Genomic DNA, 21,693 nt, shown 5'->3' with positions numbered 1-21,693 from the left:
ATTTATAGACCTCTATTGGCAAACACAAGAATTACAACAACAGAATTTAAAGTGGCCATGGCCATTGTTCAATTAGGGCACAGTGACAGTGACCTTGCTATTAGTAAGGATAGTAAGGATCACTTTAATGATGCAGCTGGTGGTGCTATTTTAACTGCTTTATATACAGCTGGGTAGCTTAATCTATAATATTACATCATAATTTACTTGTTGATTATGTTTTGCATTAATAATGTCAATCTGCAGAGTAACTAGTACCAATTGATTTCAAATGAGTGAGGTGAAAAGTACAAAATGTAGTGGAGTAGAAGTATTGAATAGCATAAAATGTAACTACTCAAGTGAGGTACAAGTAAAAGGTACTTTCAACCACAAATATAATCAGACAAAATAAGAAGAAAAAACAACAACAACAACAACAATAAAACACCTCCCCGTTTGGGTGGCCCAGAGGTGCACAGGAGCTTTAACAGATTTGTTCGCTATAATGTGACTTCTAATAAATCCTTGATTTGATTAATAGCTGGTGGGAGACTAATGACTAAAGGCAAGTTCAAATAACATGTTACTTAGACAAAGTTAGTGTGAAAGATGTTGAGTATTGGCAGGAACGTAATAGGCTATGCTCACTATAAATACATGAGTTTGCGCTTGGAGAAACACCCCCCCCTCAAAATATCAAATGGATGCATCATATTTAGTGCCACTGTCACAAATAACATGAAATAATTACTTGTGCTTTTACATGTATTTCAGTACCTGGTGTTCGTCTGATGCCTATTTTCTTTCAGTTTTTTAAATTTGGGATTAAGTAGGGGTTTAATTCAGATTTTCGAAAATGGGGGATTTGCAGCAGACTACCTGGCAACCCGCGATGTAATCTCGTGAGTGTGTTCTGTAGTCTCGCGATATGCAGGCGGTCACTGCCTGATAGGAATAATGGCCGCCTTCGTAGCAATGGATGGAACGGGGAACTACACAAGAAGCTTATCAGTGCGTTTTAGCTGACCAGGAAGAGCGTAAATTACCGGGCACCCCCTCCTACCCGGGTTCAGAACGGATGGGTAGAGGGGGTCTTGCCAAAGGACACAAGAAACGAAAAAGACTCGGAGAGAAGGGGAGGAAAGCTAACGCTACCTTGATAGCTAGCGCTAGCTGGCTATCAACACGGTTGTCACTGCCGGGGAACAAACCCGAGTAGCCGTGACAACAGTGTGTTGGGAGGGTAGGAGGAAACGGCGGTTAAACGCTGGAGCGTGTGATCAAACAACCGGATAGTCGCTAATATGAGTGGACCGGGGCAGGACAGCGAGCCAGAGGCGAAAGTCCTTCTCATCAAGCGGCTTTACAGGTAAGTTGGCGAGGCCGTTTTGCCGAGCTAACCAATGTGCTAATTGAACGTTATTGTGCTAGCCAACTTAGCGCTTTATGAGAAATACTGCAATTATTCTTCCATTCAATAATCTGCCAGGACAATGATGACTAAACCTTACACACTTCCAAACCTAGCAGTGTGACTTAGGTAAATTTGCTGCATTTACTGCATTTGCCACTGCTGTCTTTGTTATAGAGAAATGAAACGGAAAGGATTTTGGGTGTTAGCGCCTGACATCCCTTTATCGACCAGTAAATATTTAGCCTTGTCATTATGCTAATGCTCTTATTTCCCAATGCCACCCAGGGCTGTGGTGGAGTCCGTGCACAAGCTGGATGTCATCATCGGCAGCAAAGCATCCTACAGGGAGGTCTTCAAGCCGGAGAACATCAGCCTTCGCAACAAGTATGTCAAGCAGTCTCAGCAGTGTGTGTGAAAGGAGGCAATCGTGTAATTTGCACCGTCTATGTCTTTTCAGTTGTTGTGAACATCTGTAACAATTTAACCTCAAATACCAGCTGAGTGGGGTTAACCTCCAGTTCACTTAGCTAATATGACTGACTCTTTCTCATGCTGTCTTTTCAGATAAGTTAGTCTGTAACCTACAGCATTTCCTTATCCTTATATATTATAGGCCCTTTGCATACTGTTGCAAACTTTGTATTCTGTATCGATCATGTATCCAGTTTTAATCCAGCCCCAGTTTGTGCCCTTCATGCATTCGAGTCACTGAGGTAATAATTGGTTTCTTTAAGAATATCATTAACTGGTGATGCTGAAAAAACCCAGACAGTCATTTAAAAATACTAACAGATTTTTGTGATTTAAATTTTCGAATCCTCAAACGCTTTTCTAATCAACTAGTTGAAAGTTTTCAAAGCTGTTTTCCAGTACTTGATTTGAAAACAGAGGTGTAACTTTAGAAGTTTAGCAGTTAAAATCTTGTTTATTCAGTGGATGCAATATTTGTTTCACCCAGATGAGTAGAGGAGTCTTCAGGGATTCTATACCATTCAGAACAACTCTAACCGTTCTTAAACATCGTTCTAGGTTTTTCAACCATCACTGGTTCATTATTTTTTAGAGAAACTGATGGTTATGGCTGATGGCTCCGTGATTCAAATGTATGCTAATACATACTAATGCCAACACGAGGGGCACAAACTGGGAATAGTTCACATCCGGCTTGAGAATCATTGTTAAATATATCCATATGACCATTTGTGCTTCAAAATCTTAATGTGATTTCATCTGTGAGAAACTGGTCTCTGCAAGGCTGTACAAAAAAAAACATAATACTCCTTTAACCATAGTCATACAGCTGAAGAACAGGATTGTGGTGTCAATTTGCATACTTGATACAACAAACAAAAAGCTTGAAAAATGAAAGAGGAACTTGGAAGTACATGTGAGAAAGAGATGATGTGTGCCTACACAGTCAGACAGACAGGAGATGGTATCTCACCCTGTTCAGTGACTGGATTTGGAGTGATCACATACCATTGCACATCATCTGGGATGATTTTAAACCTGTATTTACGGGTATCTACTGGTAAACAGATCCCCCAGCACATAGTTTAATGTGAGATCTTTAGTCACACACTTAATTTGTTGCCACCTCAGTACAAGGTGAGGCTGATATTATTGTTGATTATTAGAGGAAGAACCAAGCACAGAAGAAGAGATAAAGAGAAGTGCTGCATGTACTTGCCTAGCTGTATTAACATAATCTTGTAATTGGCTGCACACATGAAGTGGGGACTGAGATTTCATTCTGGCAAACAACTCTGACTTATGAATCAGTTCACACAGACCATGTGAGTCATAGTAAAGAAAGAAAAGCTTTTTAGCAATACAACAAATATTTCCTTTTGTCCATGGTACCAGAATTATCAGTTGTCATTGATGTAGTGTCTATAAAGCAGAGCTGCAACTGATGATTATTTTATTGTTCATTAATCTGCTTTGTCTTTGAAATGTCAAACAATTGTGGAAAAAAATCTTGTTTCTCACCAATGGTCCTAAACCTGAATATACACTTGTTTGCCAGCTTTTTAGGAACGCCTAGTTAAAACTAATAGTCTAATACAACAGTCCTGCAATAAATCCTACCTTCATGAAGGTTATAATCGTTTTGATGTTTTGTACTGTTCTGCATTATACAGAGAGATGGTTCTGTTACTTAGCCTACCCTCAGTGATGTAAATGAGGTGGACAAAATAATAGAAGCATCTGTCAGTGTAACACAAAACAGTGCAACAGCACCGCAAACTACACGCGCCACAATGACCACACAGTTGAGTCAACACTTCTCTAAGACAGTTACAAAAAAAAAAAAACAGAACACATGTGATCTTTATGAAGGCAGAACTTATTGCAGGGCTTGTTTATTAAATTGCATTAGTTTTAGCTAGGTGTACCTAATAAACTGGCACATGTTTGGTCCACTGTCATATACAGTATGGCACAAAGAAGCAGCCAATCATCACACATGAGAAACTGGAACAAGCAAAGATTGGTAATGATCCATGAAAAATGATTAACTGATAATGAAAATAGTTGCCAAATAATTTTCTGTTGATTGGCTGATTAATTAACTGACTACCAGTTCCAACTCTACTGTACAGGCAGCTACATATGTCAAAGCTGGAATGGCTATGTGCTATAACTTCTGTTCCTGCGTAGCTCCACCTGCTCATGTAAAACTAGGTTGGCTCATTGGTCCACTTGTGGTGACCCAACTACCTCCCTCACTTATGCATTCGTGCATCTGTTTTTCTTTCTGTGTTTTTTCAGGCTGAGGGAGCTTTGTGTGAAACTGATGTTTCTCCACCCTGTCGACTATGGCCGTAAGGCTGAGGAGTTGCTCTGGAGGAAGGTATACTATGAGGTCATCCAGGTTATCAAGACCAACAAGAAGGTAACTGTCCCCGCAGCTGTGGAAAATGACTCTCTGCATGTGTTAGCAAACCACTTTTTCACTTGTTAAGCTTGCTTGTCACCCTGGCTTCTGCTTAAAGGTCAACTCTTAACAATGACATCTGCTGTTTTGTGGTCACTAGCCCGTAAAATACCAACAGAGTACCAAGAGTGTGTACATGTTATGCATGGTTTGTCCGAGTGGAAATCAAACGTCCAAAAAATTACACCTTTGGCACTTAGCTCCGCTACTGGAGCGACACAGTAAAACCATTATTACCATTATCAAAGTAGACGGGTTATTTCTCAGCTGATTTGTTGTTATAAAAATGTTCACAGCTTGTGTCAGATAGATGATATAATATACTAAGATGCATGTGTAGTGTGAAAGGAATCACTTCTGGTGATGAACTTACAGGGAATCACTACCTGAATCTGGAGCTTCCCTCGCCTCAAAGGTGCTTTACCGCAGCCCACACCTTTACTGTTTTGGTTCACACTCAATAGTCATAGCTGTGTTTTCAGAAAAAACACATTTCATGAAAAGCAGAGCTAAAGGAGAGCGAATATTGGACTTACATTCATCAGGTAGCCGCAACGTGATTCCAAATGAATGGCAATGTTACTTATAAAGTGCTGGATGTGTAAGTAATCATCTGTTTGCCAACCAATTTGCCATATCAACTTAAAAGCTGATGATATGTCAATGTTGTATTTTTCACTTTAATTTGTTTTCACTTAGTTTAGACATTTGCTGCATTGTTGTTGTCGTCTTAATCAAGTGTTTAATTTAAGAAGTCTCTTCTTAAAACACAAATTTGCCAGTTTGGTATTTTATCTAGTGGTTGTGTTTTTGAACCAGGTTTCATCTGCATTAAATGTTTCTGAATAAATTTTTTTTAATGTATGTAAAGTGTATTTTAGTTTTCCAAGCTTTTGTGCCTTTTTGATGCACATTGTAAACTACAAAAGTCTGTTTATTATTACTTCTGATGTCTCGGTTTTTCTCTTTTCTGTCTCTTTCCTCCACTGTAGCACATCCATAGTCGTAGCGCTTTGGAGTGTGCCTACCGTACACACCTGATCGCCGGGGTTGGTTTCTACCAGCACCTACTGCTCTACATCCAGTCACATTACCAGCTGGAGCTGCAGGACTGCATCGACTGGACCCACGTCACAGACCCGCTGATCGGTCAGACTCAAATTCATGCACGGACACTGATATAGAACATTCAGACACGCAAGCAGCATCTAAACTCTTACGTAATGAATGTGAGACGGATTTGTAACATTCACAGATATGAAACAGGCTGTCTGCTTTCCATATATTTAAAAAAGCCTTTGTCACTGATGACTTTTGACCTGTCACACCAGAGAAATGAATGATGCTGAATCCAATTTTGCTGCTTCAGTATTGTGCATGCTTCACTAATGTGGCGTATTCAAACATCAAAATAGACTAAAATCATTGTTAGATGTTATTGGTAAGATATTTTAATATTCTAATGCACAGACTCGTAGCTTTTTCTTTTACAAATTTTCGCACCATCTCGGTTTTGTGAATTGCTTTACAAATCTTAATTTAACATGGTGTTGTGAGTGTTTTAAAACATGTGGGTTTAACATTTAAACTGCACAGACTCTCTTAAACGTCCACTGGGTTAAAGTTTGACATGAATTACAGCCGGTTGTAAAATGCACTCTGTGTTTAGACTCAACTCTCAGTGTTGTCACACCGTGGCGTTCACACAAGGTGTTTGTGTGTCCATTGTTTGAATTCAGTATCAGATGTCAGTGTTCCCCCTGCACTATGCAAAGTGGACAAAAAGGTGGAGAAGTGCCGAGCCAGTCTCTTGTCAGCAAGGACAAACAGGCAGGTGTAGGCTCACAGTGGATATCTGGGTTTATAGAAATACCAAGGGCTAAATGAGGTCTGTAATCCTGTCTTCCAGCCCAAAGTATAATTTAATCTTATCATTTTAGGGACAGAGAAGGAATATCAAATCATTTCTGGATTCTGTCTCTAGCATTCGGGCTCTTCTCTGATACAAAACTGTTTGCTTTACTTGTTCTGTTATTGCATAACTCCAAGTCGCTCTGGGTAAGTGCATCAACTAAATGCTTGAAATGGAAAAATAAAGTGTTGTGTAATTGTTCCCCGCAGGCCGAAAGAAACCTGTGTCAGCCACCCCTAAGGAGATGGAGTGGGCACAGATGGCCTGTCATCGCTGTCTGGTCTACCTTGGAGATCTAGGTAATAACACGATAATAGAATATGCAATTAATTAATCTCTTTAGCCAGCTTGTAGAGGTGTGAGACGGCATGTGTGTGTGATTCAGCGTGGGAAAATTTGGCTTAGCTATAGAGTATAATTGGCATGGGGCTGTATGGTTGGTTTAGACTTAGGTTATACAGAGATATTGGTATTTTGATTATACATTATTTAACTGAACATTGTAGAAGATTATGGAGTGTGTGTGTGTGTGTGTGTGTGTGTGTGTGTTTGTGTGTGTGTGTGTGTGGTGTGTTGTGTGTGTGTGTGGTGTGTGGTTGTGCAGAGAACGTTTTCAGAAATAATAAGCCTTTTCTGTTATGATCATGCAGTCATATAGATTTCAAAACCAAAAGCAATTATTCTTGTTAATAATTGTTTTTCATATTTTATTGTTATACTTATTTTTTTAATGTCCTTTCCTCTGCAGCCCGTTACCAGAACGAGCTTGCTGGAGTGGAGGCTGAGCAGCTGGCAGAGAGGTTTTACCATCAGGCCCTGTCTGTCATGCCGCATGTGGGTGAGTGACTGTCATGTAAAATTCTTAACACAGCACTTTGCTGTTCCCATTGTTGAGGAGAACCTGGTAAAGTTTGTGTTTTCTGGGCTGGGAGAGTGAAAGGAATATTTAGTTTCTAAAAAGCTGTGGAAATAATTTTATTCAGATGTGATTCTTTACATAATAATAATGACAAAAATGTTAAATTCAATGGTTCAATAGAAAAGGAAAGTAATTAAGGAGGACACTGATCAATATTGAATCTATTTACAATGTTATTGTGGAAGAACATCATGTTTAAATTCCAAATACATTGTGTTCAGAGCTACGTATTCGCTGCCTTGCAGAGAGTTAGATGAGCAGATCTCTTGAGTCACTCTTATCTCTGTACAGTAAATATGAACCTACAGACAGCAGCTACTTAGCTTAGCTTAGCATAAAGACTGGAAACAGTAGGAAACAGTTAGCCTGGCTCTCTCTTGAGGTAACAAAATAAGCCTACTAGCAGAGGTGCTGGGCACCTTCCAAAATGTTCAACTATTCCTTGATGATATACACAGCTGATTTAATGTCCCATAGTTATACTGAGCTAACTGGATCACTGTTAATGTTCACTGACCTTATCTGCATTTGTAGCCTTTGTGAGTTTACTGCTTTATTTGTGGACTCAAATGAAAAATATTGTCTGATGTAGTTGTTACTTCTTGCTTCTCCGTTACTGAAGTAACATAAGAGGGCATCAAAATATTAGATATGATTATTATGATTAAGGTCATACACTTCTAACTTCTGCTAAATCAGAACAGATACTGTCATAAAAAGGAGCATTACTGCTGTGCTACTGAAGTTGTTTGTGGTCTTGGCTTTTATCACAGTATGTTCTCAGTTCACGTCAGGCAACTCTAAAAATAAATGTTAACTTGTTTACCCATTTCCTCACCCACCTGTCTGCAGGAATGCCTTTTAACCAACTTGGCACACTGGCAGGGAGCAAGTTCTACAATGTTGAAGCAACCTACTACTACCTACGCTGGTGAGGAATGTTTATGTGCCATTACAAGTACATTAAAATCCAACCAGATCTGTTACACGTCTTAACAGCTATTTTATCTGCGTGTAGCATCCAATCAGATGCCCCCTTCGAGGGCGCCTATGGCAACCTGAAGCGTCTGTTTGACAAAGCTGCCAAGATGTACCACCAGGTGAAGAAGCAGGAAATGAAGAAGCTATCTCCATCTCGACAAAGGTGAGGAGGATGTGCAGGAGGAGGGCAGCTCTGAAACCGGACAACATTTTTTTTTGATCAGTCCCAATTCATATTATAATATAATATAATATTATATATTATAATTTATTCTTAAAGTGTTAATATTTTGTTATTTTTCCACTTGCCTTTGTTAATTCTTTTCTGTAAATTAAAATGTGCTCACTTGTATTTCGGTTCACAGTAGACTAATTCAGCCCATGTCCGTTTCATATCAATGAAATTTGATTTCCAGACATCCTTAAATCATGAGCCCTTTCTGGACAGCAGTGGTATCACTAATGGTTTTCAGCGGCTCATCAGTCTGAAATAAACAGAATGTTTTGACTTTACTGTACTGACATGCCAGAGTAATTTTAATCCAGTCCCAATTGATATTTGGGGCTTTGCGTAATTACCGACTTGTGTTCTCGCCTTTTGAATCACAAAGGCTCTCTAACCATTGGTGGGATTACACAACATCTCACTGTAGATGGGATTAGATGATTGATGATCCCTGTGGGGAAATTAGTTTGTGTAAGCAACAAATGTAACAGGGTTCAGGAGAAATAAAAGACAAATATACAAATGTAGAATATAAGATAAGCAGGAGACAATGTTTTGGTGCTTCTGGAAGTATAGATGGATTTTTTTTCTCATGTGGCTTTTCCATGATGTGTGTTCAAAAGCTTTCAAAGACACATGAATAGGTTTACTCGTTAAGATGCAATGTGACTAATGTTTGTTTATTTACCATCAGGATTATTTAGATTAACATTGTGCGTGGAACAAATAAGATTAACAAATTCTTTTGCCACCAGGGCAGAAAACAATGCTGTCATTTACATGAACAAAGCCGAACCGAGCCCTGGTGTGTTCATTATGAAAACGTTTTGCACCCCTTAACTGGGTACACCTGTTAAATCTAATGCAATCCAGTACAAGAACTCTGCCATTACATCTGTCTTTACAGGGGTTGTTGTTGTTGACAGTCAGAAATGTGTAAATTCAATGTCAAACAACAAAAATGTTTATTACTGAATCATAGTTTCAGGAGGGATTGTATATTTGACTGAGAGGGGTTTGTTGTTGTTTTTTTTCTCCCTGTTTACATTGACGAGAGTGGCAGAATATTAGAAACGATTCTGAATTTAATGTACAACGCCACCACTAACTATGACCTCGATGCTAAAGCATATCATTTAATTAACAGTGCATTTACCATACAGACGTGAGAGGGATTTCTTTCTTCTCATCTAACTCTCAACAAGAAACCAATTAAGCATATATTTTTCAGAATGTAATTATTCCTTTTTAAATGTTCTCGGAAAATCACTCAGAGGGCAAAGACAAAAAATAGATTTTGGTCAAGAAAAAAAACACTAAATTTGATTGAAATAATTGTCTGTCATCTGTCATTTTCCACCATTTCTCTGCAGATCAAAAGACATTAAGCGTCTCCTGGTGAGCTTCATGTACCTCCAGAGCCTGCTGCAGCCCAAGAACAGGTTAGTGAGCTTGTGCCGTCACTCATCTCCTGACTCGTATCACACGTAACTTTATTTTTAATCCTTAACCATTTTATTGCTATTTTAAGACCAGATAGACTGAATGCAAAATCAAATATTTGAATTTGTAAAGAATGAACAGATCTTAGGTTAAGGAAATCCAGTGAACACAACACAGTGACCCCAGACAAAGAAATGTTCAAACAAACCACTCAAGCTGCCAACAGAATGTACAAGTTGCTCATGAGCAAAACATGAAAGGCAGTCCACTTAAACCACTGCATTGTTATCCTTGGATTATTCATTGTTAAATCGTGTGTACCTTGTATTTTTTCAATGCCTCACTTTTCATTTTCATTGTGGTGTTTCCCCTCCTGTGTCTCTGTGTAGTCTGATGGAGACAGAGCTGACGTCGCTCTGCCAGTCGGTGCTGGAGGACTTCAACCTGGTGCTGTTCTACCTGCCCCCTCCAGCACACGGTGGTTCTCACCACTCCCCCAGCGAGGAAGAGGAGGAGCAGCAGCAGCAGCAGCAGCAGCACACTGACAGCTCCTGCCCCGTGCTGCCCGACACCCTCGTCTTCAAGATGGTGGTTACTTGTCTGATGGTGGTGCACAGCCTGAAGAGGGGAGGTTGGTGTTATTGTGACGTTAAAGCTGTCAAAACTGTGCTTGTTGTGTATTGGAGATCTAAAAAGATTCTTCATGTTTATGTTAATAACTTATTTATAAATTTAAAGTTGAAAACAAAACAGTAGCATTTCTCTTTAAATGTCTTTTCAAAAGCTGTAATTCCATTTCTGTATCATCTTCTTATTTCTTGCTGTACATGATTTATACCAGTCTGGGAAAATGATCATCATCTAGACCTCTGTTGGTATAAAAGAAAAGTTCACATTTCAGACAAAGAATTTTTCTTGCTCAAACAATTATCGGTCTGTTGTGTCTTCAGGATCGAAGCAGTATAGTGCGTCCATAGCTTTTACTCTGGCCCTGTTCTCCCACCTGGTGAACCACGTGAACATCCGGCTGCAGGCTGAACTGGAGGAAGCGGAGAGCCAGGTGCCTCCACTTCACACTGACGCTACAGGTGAGAGAGGGGAAACCCTGTCTCCATGTGTGGAGCAGAAAATTCACACAATTGCAACTACAAGTTAGTTTTGAAAAAAAAATAAAATAAAAATACTCCCAAGTCAGCACGGTACAGGAAATCTCCCAGTGCCTGTGTCTGCTACGTAGATCAATGCGTCAATCCCAATTTGTCCTCATCAGCAACATCTTTTAGGATTAAAGTGGTGCTCTTTGTGGTTTCAAATCTTTTGGGAGAACTACAGCAGCATGTGAAGTTTCTACCTTATTATAATGTATTTACCCACTCATGTCTTGGCTCGGCTGGCTGTCAAGAGTAATTTACATTTGAACACATTTATTTACTCTGTCTGACATGCTCTTTTAGGAATAACCCAGTGGAGAACATCTCATTTGTTATGTGAATTGTCTTGTTAGAAGCAGAAGATTTCAGAGAAACGTCTTTCGCGGTAAACCTGAATGAAAAAAACAACAAAAACTGTGAATGTCTCTTCTCTTGTCTAGATGACCTGGAGATGAGGGATTTGTCAGCTCCACCGACAGTTCAGTGTGACGAGAGGCCTCTGCAGAATGGTTCCCTGGAGCAAGAGGATGATGAGGAGGAAGAGGCAAAGGATGAAGATGGCTGTGAAAGGGTTGGTGCCAAGAAGCACAGCAGCGTGGAAGAACAGCGCAAGTTGGAAGAGGACAAACAGAGGCAGAAGAAGAAGTACACCCGCCTCTCTCGACTCCGCCGACGCCGCTGCGCCCGCAAGGACGGCCGAGGAGAGGACGAAAGCGACCTAAGCGAAGGCTTTGAGAGTGAAGAAGATGAAGATGATGATGAAGAGAAGAGAGGCCGTGCTGATTCAACAGGCGGCACAACGACGGGAATGCCCCTCAATCCTTCCTCTAACAGGAAGGAGACTAAGAGAGACCCCCTGGGTGAGGAGGGCAGCTGGGGGAGTGGCTCAGAGGAAGAGGAGGAGGAAGGAGGAACAGCGTTTGATGTAGAGACCGACTCAGACATGAACAGCCAGGAATCTCGCTCAGATTTGGAAGACATGGAGGACACGGAGAACTCGGACAATTTGGAGGGCCAGGCCCGGGAACACCAGGACGAAGAGGAAGATGAAGAGCAAACCAAGGAAGAAGGAGGCGACAGGGATGGTGATACCCCTCCGACCACCAACGGGCCCCTCATGCCCAGCGACTCCAGCATCAGCAGTAACCTCCAGGCCATGTCCTCACAACTCTTCCAGGCCAAGCGCTGCTTCCGCCTGGCACCGACCTTCAGCAACATGCTGCTGAGGCCTCAAGCCTCATCTTCCTCGGATATCCCCACCCCTACTGACGCTTCTGCTCCCCCCTCCCAAGAGACCCCTCCTCCTCCTGGGGATTCACCCTGTAACATGAACCCTGGTACTGCCAACGGAACCAGTGAACATGGTAATGTGCTTTTTAGATCTAATCAGTATTTTTGTTTGCTTTCCTCCACTTCTCTGTTTTAATGCGTTCATAAAGAGGTTGCAACTTTTTTTTTTTAAATCTATGTTGTATTTTTGATCCATTTTTCTTTCACCTTCTTCTGTAGACTTGGACTCCGACTCAGAAGGTAGCCAGCACAGCACTCAGTCAGTGCATAGTGAAAAAACCCTGTTAGAGAAGCTGGAGATTATGACCAATCAGGGGTTGATCCAAGTGGTGAAGGTTTTTATTGACTGGCTAAGGACCAACACTGACATTATCCTCATGTGTGCACAGGTAAGGGTGCAGCGCCTCCTGCTGATACTATGAAACACTGACATCTGAGGAGTATATTTAGCCAACTGTAATCCACTGCTCTCTCCGCAGAGTTCTCAAAGTCTGTGGAACCGACTGTCTGTGCTGCTCAACCTGCTACCAGATGGCAGCAAAATGCTCGAGGCTGGTGAGTTACTGGTAGACTGCACTGCATGGAGATTTATACTTGTCACAACAGCAGCCAGGGTTTGAGGTTTATCCTAAATCCGTCTTACTTTCTTCAGTGATGTTTGCTCATGTCATTGTTCCAAGTCAGATTCGGCAAACCTTCATAACCACACAAAGCTGTCGTAAATCGCTTGTTCCAACTCAGTGAATTCCCTCTTTTCACGTGGAGGGACATGTTCTCATGTTGGACATTAACAGTCAAAAAACATAACAAATTTAGCAGTGTCAGGACTGGTGTTAGGCTAACTTGAAAAAATGATAAACTATCACTACAGCTGTTCTCGTCACATCGTTGCAGAGCCGTAGTGTGACAGAAGTACAGTGTGATATGAGTTAGATCTAAAAAAAAAAAAACCAAAGTGGTCTATGATGAAATGGTGACAGGGATGTGACTGCCACACAACAAATGAGAATATGTTCCATTACATGCGATTTTACACTGTCAGCTGGACATCAAAATGAAGACCCTGTTTCATATGTAGGAGTGAGAAGAGTTTTCTGACAAATAGCAAAAGTGGCAATGCCAAAATATTCAGTCAAACAAGCCGTGATTTTACAGCACTGTGCAAAGTTTACAGGCACTAACAGTAAAGTGAAGATACTTTCAAAAGTAATCAGATGAATAGCTTTTATTTATCAGTAAAAAAAAAAATCAATCAAATCAATATTTGGTGTGACCTGCCTTTGCCTTTGAAACGACACCAATTTTCCCATGTACAGTACACCTGCTTGCAGTTTTTAAAGGTACTCGGCAGGTAGTTTGTTCCAAGCATCTTGGATCTAAGCTGCCTCAGTTCCTTCTATCTCCACATGTAATCCCAGACTGACTCGATGATGTCATCAGGGTCCAGACCACCTGTTGCCTCACTCCTTGCTGTCGCTGCAGATAATTCTTTATGACTCAGATCTGGGACTGATCTGACGCCTCTCTGATGGTATTGCGTGATGGATGAGAGTCTAAACGTCTAAAGTGCCTAAAACCTTTGCACAGTACTGTACGTCACACTGATAAGACGAGAAGAATGTAATTTTTACATTGAAGTTTTAGTTTATTTAATTTTTATTTTAGTTGATATCCGTATCCTTTTCCCTTTCAAACTTCTGAAAGCACAATTCCCAAAGTCAAACAATCGTTTTTCCGTCTTGGAGAAAGAGAGACATGGAGCCACTCACAAATTTCGTTTGTAAGAAAATTGAAAAGTAAGAGAAAATTGGTGAGTGTGAAATCACTCATACGTGCCACTTAAGAACAAATTTGTTTATATGTGTAGTACCTGCATGAAGCTCGCTGTATATCAGAATTATCATTTGGTCTATTTCAGTAGAATAATATAATTATATATGACTTTACACATTTGTGAACAGTTTACTAATTAAAATCTTGTGTAAATGAGACCTGAATCAAATTAAGAAATATTATTTGTTGGTGCGGTTTGATGTAATGATGCTGCTTTAATGCTTTTTCATGTTAGCAGATATTTATTTTATTTATTAGTTTTGTCCACCTCTGATCTCAACCCAGTACTGTTGACTGACTTTACAAACCGTGCTAATATTCAACTCTCACACTGAATATTTGTCTCCCTGTGTGATTTCTTTTATTTTCATTTTGTGACTCTGCTCTGAATCTCCAGCTCATTTATTTATTTATTTGTCCATGTGTGTATTGCAGAGCTTGGCCTGAACGCAGAGGTGACAGAGCTGTTAAATGAGTGTGAGCAGCCGGGTTTGGTCCAGAGTCTGCTGCTGCCTGAGGATTTGGCTCTGCGACACCTGCCTGCTCTAAACGTAGCTCACCGCCGCCTTGACTTTACTCACCGCAACCCTTCCCTCAGCCCCTTACAGGAGGTAAACTAACACACACACACACACACACACTGGATTCAGCTTTTATAGATATTTGGTGTAGACACATTAGCTCCACTGCATAATCTACCAGCTTATTGTTGTACAAACATGACAGGTGGTTTGATAGTTGCCTTTTTTCATTGGTGTGTTTTCTAGGCAACACAGAACAGTGCCGATGTCAAAACAGTTTATTACAATCATTAATGCAATTTAAGGAAAGATCAATTAATTCAATTGCTGTCTTGTTTCTTTGGGGGGGGGTGGGTTGCTACTTGGTGACAGCCCACAACACATTATCACCTCATACAGTTGTCATGGCTAACATGACACAGTACAATGTTAGCAATCTGCTAAATGTTATACCACGTTTATCACGTAGTTGCTAACTGCGTCTGTCTGCCGTTTGGTGCTCAGCAGGTAGAAGATTCTGTTTATCGCTTGAGCTTTTTGGCTGAAAACAACGAGCTGAAAGATGTTAGAAGTCGTGTAGAGCTGAGGGGAACTGCAGAGTCGAGTGATAAGTCTCTGTGGGTTCATCACCATGAGCGCCACCTCTCATTACCTGTTATTTGACCCATTGTTAATATAGAAATCTTTATAAGAGCAGTTTAAATCCACTAAAATGTTTATTCTATATTTAACATTTATAGGTATAATTGTTATTATTTCATCTCTGTGTCTTAACATGATTCAGCCACTGAAACATGTTAACACACATGCATGTGCACCTGCCCACTTAACTTGCAGTTGTTGCAGTTTATGGGTAAAAGACCTTTAAAGTGAAATTATCCAACACGTGTTGATATCTTATCATCAAACATGTATCCTTTGAAATGCTTTAAATCTTCAAAACATTTTCTTCCATCTCTTTCCTCCAGTGTGTGGTGCGAGTGTGCTGCATTCGCAGTTTTGGCCACTTCCTCACAAATCTCCAAGGCAACGTGCTGCACTTCAACCCGGAGGCGGGCATCTTCACCAGCATCAGCCAGTCTGAACAGGATAATCTGGTGCAACAGGCCAAGGCCCAGTTCCGAATGGTGAGTGACATCTGAACAGAACAGTGGCCAGAACAACCACATGGGGCCCTCCATTCAGTCAAGTCTCATTACCCTGTGGGAGAGTTTAGACATTAAAACAAATGGTGATGTTTAATGAGCTGCAACCAAAACACTTCCTACTTTTACTGTCCCATTTGACGTTGACCGTCCTTTCTTTATCTGTAATTGTCCAGGCTGAAGAGGAAGCTCGTCGAAATCGCTTAATGAGGGATATGGCCCAGCTTCGACTACAGGTTTTTACATTATCACTCTCTCCTCTGACTGTTTACCCTGTCTGTGTTTTCTGTGAAATCTGAGCAGCAGTACAGCATAGACACAGCTGTGTGCTGTTTGTCATCACAGTCATAAACCAGCCAACATCCATCTAAATCTCATTATTACACATCCCAGAGAGGCAACAGGAACAGTATGGCAGCCCTTATATAGTCATGTTATGTTTCTGGGACCATAACACCCACATATATCTTCCATTAATCACACATCATCAGCTGTTGGGTTTTTATTTGTCTGATCCTTGCAGTTGGAGGTGTCGCAGCTAGAGGGCAGCCTCCAGCAGCCTAAGGCACAGTCGTCCATGTCTCCCTACCTGGTGCCAGACACAGCTGCTCTCTGCCAGCATCTGAACCTGATCCGACAGCTGGCCGGCAGCGGCTGCTTCATCATCATCATCCCACGGACAGGTCAGTGCGCTGCCTCCTCCTCTGTGTGTCCTAAACAGCAAGAGAGGGTGAGGTGTTTGGTTCAGATCCCTGGCTTTACTGTAGAGAGGGGCAATTGTGCAAAATATCAGACTATTTCTTTACTACGGTGCAGAGATTTCAGTTCAATATTCTCACACTTAGTTTATTTTATTATTTTTTCTTGTCTTCCAACGGAGTATTGTTAGTTGTAAAATGTTTTTGTGTTTGGTTGCGGGCGGGCGGGAGGCGTTACATACCTCTAAACAAAAAGCAGGATTGTTGGGACAGCGGATCGTGCGCATAGAGACAGTTGAATCCTTTTTTGTGGAGTTTCACTCAGCACTTTCCAACCTGTCACAGAAGCTAAGAAGTACATCATCTCATAATGTGCAGGTATTGATTTTAGCAAAAAACTTTAATGAACTTGCACGAATAAATCTTTTTTGCACTTGATTAGTCCACTCATTTTCTACCACTTATCCTGGTTCAGTTTGTGTTCATTTATTTAATTATATCATTAGGAATTATTGCTACATGCTGCCGAAAATAATGAATAATTCTAGACTGTTTCATCCCTAATGCTTTTCCATCATTCTTAAACACATTGGCCAGTGTGATTACACAGGTATTAAACAGGTGTTAAATTTAATTCTATTGAAATGTCTTACTCATCTAGAAACCCTGATGAATACAGACATATATATATATATATATATGTCTGTTTATATATATATATAACATAAGTTAACTGCAAATAAGGGTACATTTTCTTAACAGTCATTCTCAGATTGCATTATTATCGAGTTCATTGCATGTCCAAAATTCAAAAAGTGTATTGGCTTCAAAACCCATTCTTCACCCTGGTTTTTGATGTATTTCTGTTCATCTCACTCTTCTTATCTAGTCACAGAAAGACGCCTCTGTTTTAGTTTTTGGGGCAGAATATTATATTTCTCAGTACATTTGAATATTTGCTTGTATTCTAATATTAAAAAAAAATAAAAAAAATGCAGTAAATTAATTCATAATTGATCAGTTGAAGCCCTAAACATGTCACTGTGGTTTGACAGCTTAGGTTGAACACACATGATTCATATAACGTACAGAGCCGCTCTAGAGCAATGAGACTGAGCAGACAGTCAGACTGGCAGTGACATTAAATCTCTTTATTTTAACCAAAAGTTCAGTTCCAGCTTTAAACATAATGCCCTGTTCACAAGGTCAGTCCCTGACTCACATTCAGACTGTCAGACTTGATCTGGACTGCTTCTGTGTTGTAGTAATTGATGGACTTGACAGACTGAAGAAGGAGAACGCCGGAGCGAGGGATGGCATCCGCTTCCTGGAGTCTGAATTTCGCAAAGGCAACAGGTGTGTATCTGTGGTAAAAGTATAGTGACTGATGAAGCTCCTCACCGCTCACCTTCTTAGAGAGAGTTTCTTGGCATGTGTTAAAAACAAAGTTCACTTTTTCTCCATAAAACGTCCTTGTTTTAAAGGGTGATGTTGTTTATCACGTCCTTCTATAGGTACATACGCTGCCAGAAGGAGTCGGGTCGAAGTTTTGAAAGAGATAAACTGAAACGGCAGGACATTGAAGCCTGGTAAAACATTGCTGCCCTTCTGTTTGTTTTGTAACGCACTCATCGGATGGCTTAGACTTTGACTGGTTCTCTCCTGTATTTCTAGGCATCTATACAAGATGGTGGACAGTTGTCGGCAGTTGACAGTCTCCCAGAACAACGGAGATGAAGATACAGCCGGCATGGTGACCATTCTTACCGGCCATCAAGTGGAAGAGCTTTGCACTCGGTCAGCAGCGATGAAGGTCAGTCACTCACTGCATTTTGTAGCATTACCACCGATATGAAGAAACTCTCGGGGAGCGGACGTTTACCACCAAACCCAGCAAAGTTTAACTGACTTCCGTTTCTGCTGTTTTTCGCTGCAGTGCTGCCTTCACTGGACTCTGTTCATTACAGCTCTGTCCCTGTTTTGTCATATTTATAGTACTACAGGAAATGTTTGTTATATAATACCTATACTTCAAGGTAACATTTTAGTTTGAAGTTTACTAACATCTGTATGGTTTGTATACTGTGACCATTTAGACCTTCTCAATAGAAAGTTGTGTTGGAATATTTGTACTGGCTGTAATGACTTTTGAAATATTGAGGACAGTTTTGTAGTTCACCTGTTTTCTCCCCCTGCCAGGCGGCGATGCAGGCGGCTGGCTCGGCGGGCATGGAGCTGAAGAACATCGTGGAGTTCTACCGTCAGTGGAAGGAGATCGGCTGAGAGGTCAAAAGGGGGGTAGCTGTCAGTGCTGCGAACAGCTGATCGATCACAACACTCGCTCCCTCTCTCTCTCTCCCACTCTTTTGCTCTGTGTGTATCTGCGTCTCCAAAGGCAAAAAAAAACAACTCAAAAGAAAGCTGCATCGAAGGAAAAGAGGTAAAGCTTAGAGAGCTGGAAAAGTAAATACAGTGGAGTAAAAAAATAAAAAATAGAGAAATGTGGGCGACATGGCGCTATAAGAAACAGCAGATCTCCCACTCCCAATCCTAAACATAAAGAGTGACCCGTGGTGGTCGGGGTGAGGACACAGTGGGGGGATGCTAAACAACTTTTAAGTGCCCCTGGTTCACACCCTAACCAGGAATACACTGTATATGTTAGCAAACGAGTACATACTTGTCGAGAGAGAAACCGCACACACACATAAACACACTCGCGCTCAGATGAATCCATATAGATATTTAGAGCAGTGGTTTGGATTTCTGTTTTCCCCCTTTCCCCTTTCCCTTCAGTCTGTATTTGAAAAAAACAGGGTCAGGAATGTGCGAGTCTGGTAGGGCTGCGGTTTGTAAAGTCGAGGGTGTATGAAGACATCTTTGAGATAGAGGAAAACACTCTCTGTCCAGCTGACACCCCGAGTCTTCCAGCCTTCAAAAACAAACCAGTGGTCTCGTAGCTCATAGGCCGGAAAGGTTGAGGAAGACAGATGTACACTTCTTCGGGATCGGTTTCTTTCCTATATGGCTTTTTTAAATTTTATTTGGTTTTGTTTTTCTTTATTTGCGGTGTAATTTTGTGACCAGTGACTTATGTATTGTGCTATCTCTATTTGAGAAAATGGAAAAAAAAAACACGACAGGTGTCGCCCTGTTAAAGGTTTTAATTTGGATTTTATTTTTGTACCCAAATGATGTTGTTTATTTTGCTTTTTGTAAAGCTAAAGCTAAATCTGAATGATATATGCAAGAATGTCTAAACGAAAGGGAAAGGGTTGTTATCGTCTGTTGATCCACTGAACAAGTTCTTCAGATCTGAGGAAGAAAAAAAAAAACCGTATAATTCAGAATTTATTTATCAAGGTGTCGTGTTGGAGGGAGGGAGGGCGGGAGGGAGTGAGAGAGGGAGGGAGGGGGAAGCTGATTAGCTTCATGTTGTAGCTAGTCATCAAGGAGACTCGGAGGAGAGAGGGCCGGCTGACTTGACCCTGAGGAATGTGGGTTGTGTTTGGACCCCTGTAAACTCCTAAAATGTATCCCATCTACATCACCATTTCCATAGTGACTGTCCCATCATGCACAGTGCAAAAGAAAACCAGTATATGTGTGTGGCCATGCATTGAACAATAAAAAGAAACTCATAAGATGCTGACTTCAGTCTTCTTATCACTTCTCTGTGCTGCTGCTGACCTCCAGTCGTCTCCTGTGGTTCTGGAGGGAGGGAGCTGCTTTTCAGTGGGCGTGTTGCTCAGGTGAGACATGATATATGATTTAGAAAGTCCAGTTTAAGTTACAGATCTGAGAATGTGAAAGCTTCTCAGGCGCTAAAACACTTCAGGGCTTTATAATCCTCCGAGACAGGTTTTTACAAGTGGAAATTTATCACGGCAGAAACTATTTTATCTTTCATTGCAATGATTCTACGATAAACAAATACTCAGTTCACACTACAACTTAATCTAACAGGAATGTGTGCTTGCATTTGATTGGCCAGTGCAGTGTAGTGCCATGCCGGATGACATTTCATAACATTTTTGCCAGATGACCCGGTTTTTTGCCAAAGCCTCCTGCATCGTGGCTTATCAGAACAATCACAAATTGGTGTTTGGAAGCAGTGCTACTGTTTGTGGTCTGCTGATAAAAATAAAAACGGTGATGAAACAAGCTAGAGTAATAACTTCACATTTCCAAACATTGTGCAGCAGAGTTTCTATTCAACAAACACACACAGGCTCGGTCAAAGATGAGCTACACCACTGGAGCAGCTGGAGATGGCAGCGAATGAGGAAGCACACGCTTGAATTTGTATTTCACTTCTATAGAAGTCACATTACATTTCTCAGTATACAAATATTCGCTCGAATACTTGTATACTGGCTGTTTAAGGGAAACAGCCAGTATACAGTGTATACAGTTTTTAAGGGAAACAACCAGTATACAAATATTCGCTCTGGCTGTTTAAAGGAAACTGTCAGGCCTTGAGTTAATATTTGTATAGCAGGAAGTATAATGTGACCACAGCATTAAGCCTGAAAAACGACCCTGATGCTGTCACCCAGGAACTATAAACTACAAAACACAAAGCCTGTTTTACCAAATGGGGCTGTGGAGTTTGACAGACATTTATCAGGCATGGAGAGTCTAATGAAAGCTGCTACTGCATTATGGGAAAAGTAAGCACCAGTGTTGACCTCAGCTGCACTGATTCGATTTTGACCTTTTTTTTTTTTTAATGAGTGTCGCAAGTTTCCCAGCTTCGTAGACTGATTAGCTCACAAGACAGTAGACAACCGGTACGCACACAAGAAAAATGATAATATTCACTTCCACATACTCAAGAAGAGAAATATGTTCTGTCTCAGCTGCCATGCATTTTCTATAAATTGTACCAAAAACAGAAATCTCATTAAAGGGCCGACTCAACATACGAGGATTATTCAACTGAATGTTTCTCAAACAGATTAATCCACAAATCTTAATACATACAGCAGTGAAACACAAAATGACACTGTGATGTAATACAACAGTAAATTACTGAACTTATGTAAGTGATTTATCAGGCAGTTAGGTGCAGCCTCTCGATCTAAAATCCTTACAGTGAACCTGAGTGACCTAAACCCCGTCAACTCCTCGAGTCTTTTCAGACACCTGTCTCTGCCTCTTCTCTAAAACTAGGTCTCCATGTGCCATTCTCTCTCCTCTCCTTTTTTTTTTTTCCCTCTCTTCCACCTCTTGTG

The 21,693-nt window shown here is 40.8% G+C and overlaps 1 protein-coding gene across 1 annotated transcript; it reads left to right on the top strand.

Moving 5' to 3' along the window:
• The first annotated feature begins 930 nt into the window (after positions 1 to 930).
• Positions 931 to 19,794, top strand: smg5 (SMG5, nonsense mediated mRNA decay factor). The gene is made up of 22 exons (XM_022746417.1): positions 931 to 1,351; positions 1,682 to 1,780; positions 4,172 to 4,295; positions 5,330 to 5,486; positions 6,459 to 6,548; positions 6,998 to 7,087; positions 8,021 to 8,099; positions 8,187 to 8,312; positions 9,749 to 9,817; positions 10,208 to 10,449; positions 10,769 to 10,906; positions 11,410 to 12,333; positions 12,479 to 12,648; positions 12,739 to 12,814; positions 14,528 to 14,703; positions 15,582 to 15,740; positions 15,935 to 15,994; positions 16,282 to 16,441; positions 17,722 to 17,812; positions 17,971 to 18,045; positions 18,131 to 18,269; positions 18,656 to 19,794. Exons 1-22 carry the CDS (start codon positions 1,287 to 1,289, stop codon positions 18,737 to 18,739), a joined length of 3,393 nt encoding a protein of 1,130 aa, XP_022602138.1. The 5' UTR covers positions 931 to 1,286; the 3' UTR covers positions 18,740 to 19,794.
• Positions 19,795 to 21,693: the final 1,899 nt, after the last annotated feature.

Source organism: Seriola dumerili, unplaced genomic scaffold (genome assembly GCF_002260705.1).
Source record: "Seriola dumerili isolate Sdu_G_001 unplaced genomic scaffold, Sdu_1.0 BDQW01000104.1, whole genome shotgun sequence".
Lineage (NCBI taxonomy): Eukaryota > Metazoa > Chordata > Actinopteri > Carangiformes > Carangidae > Seriola > Seriola dumerili.
The sequence above is the reverse complement of the archived record's forward strand: the minus strand, read 5'-3'. Positions and strand labels throughout refer to the sequence as shown.

Coding starts and splice junctions, on each gene's coding strand:
- smg5 (XM_022746417.1), top strand. CDS start 1,287: ATGAGTGGACCGGGGCAGGACAGCGAGCCAGAGGCGAAAGTCCTTCTC. Junction 1,352..1,681: donor CTCATCAAGCGGCTTTACAG/GTAAGTTGGCGA, acceptor AATGCCACCCAG/GGCTGTGGTGGAGTCCGTGC. Junction 1,781..4,171: donor AACATCAGCCTTCGCAACAA/GTATGTCAAGCA, acceptor GTGTTTTTTCAG/GCTGAGGGAGCTTTGTGTGA.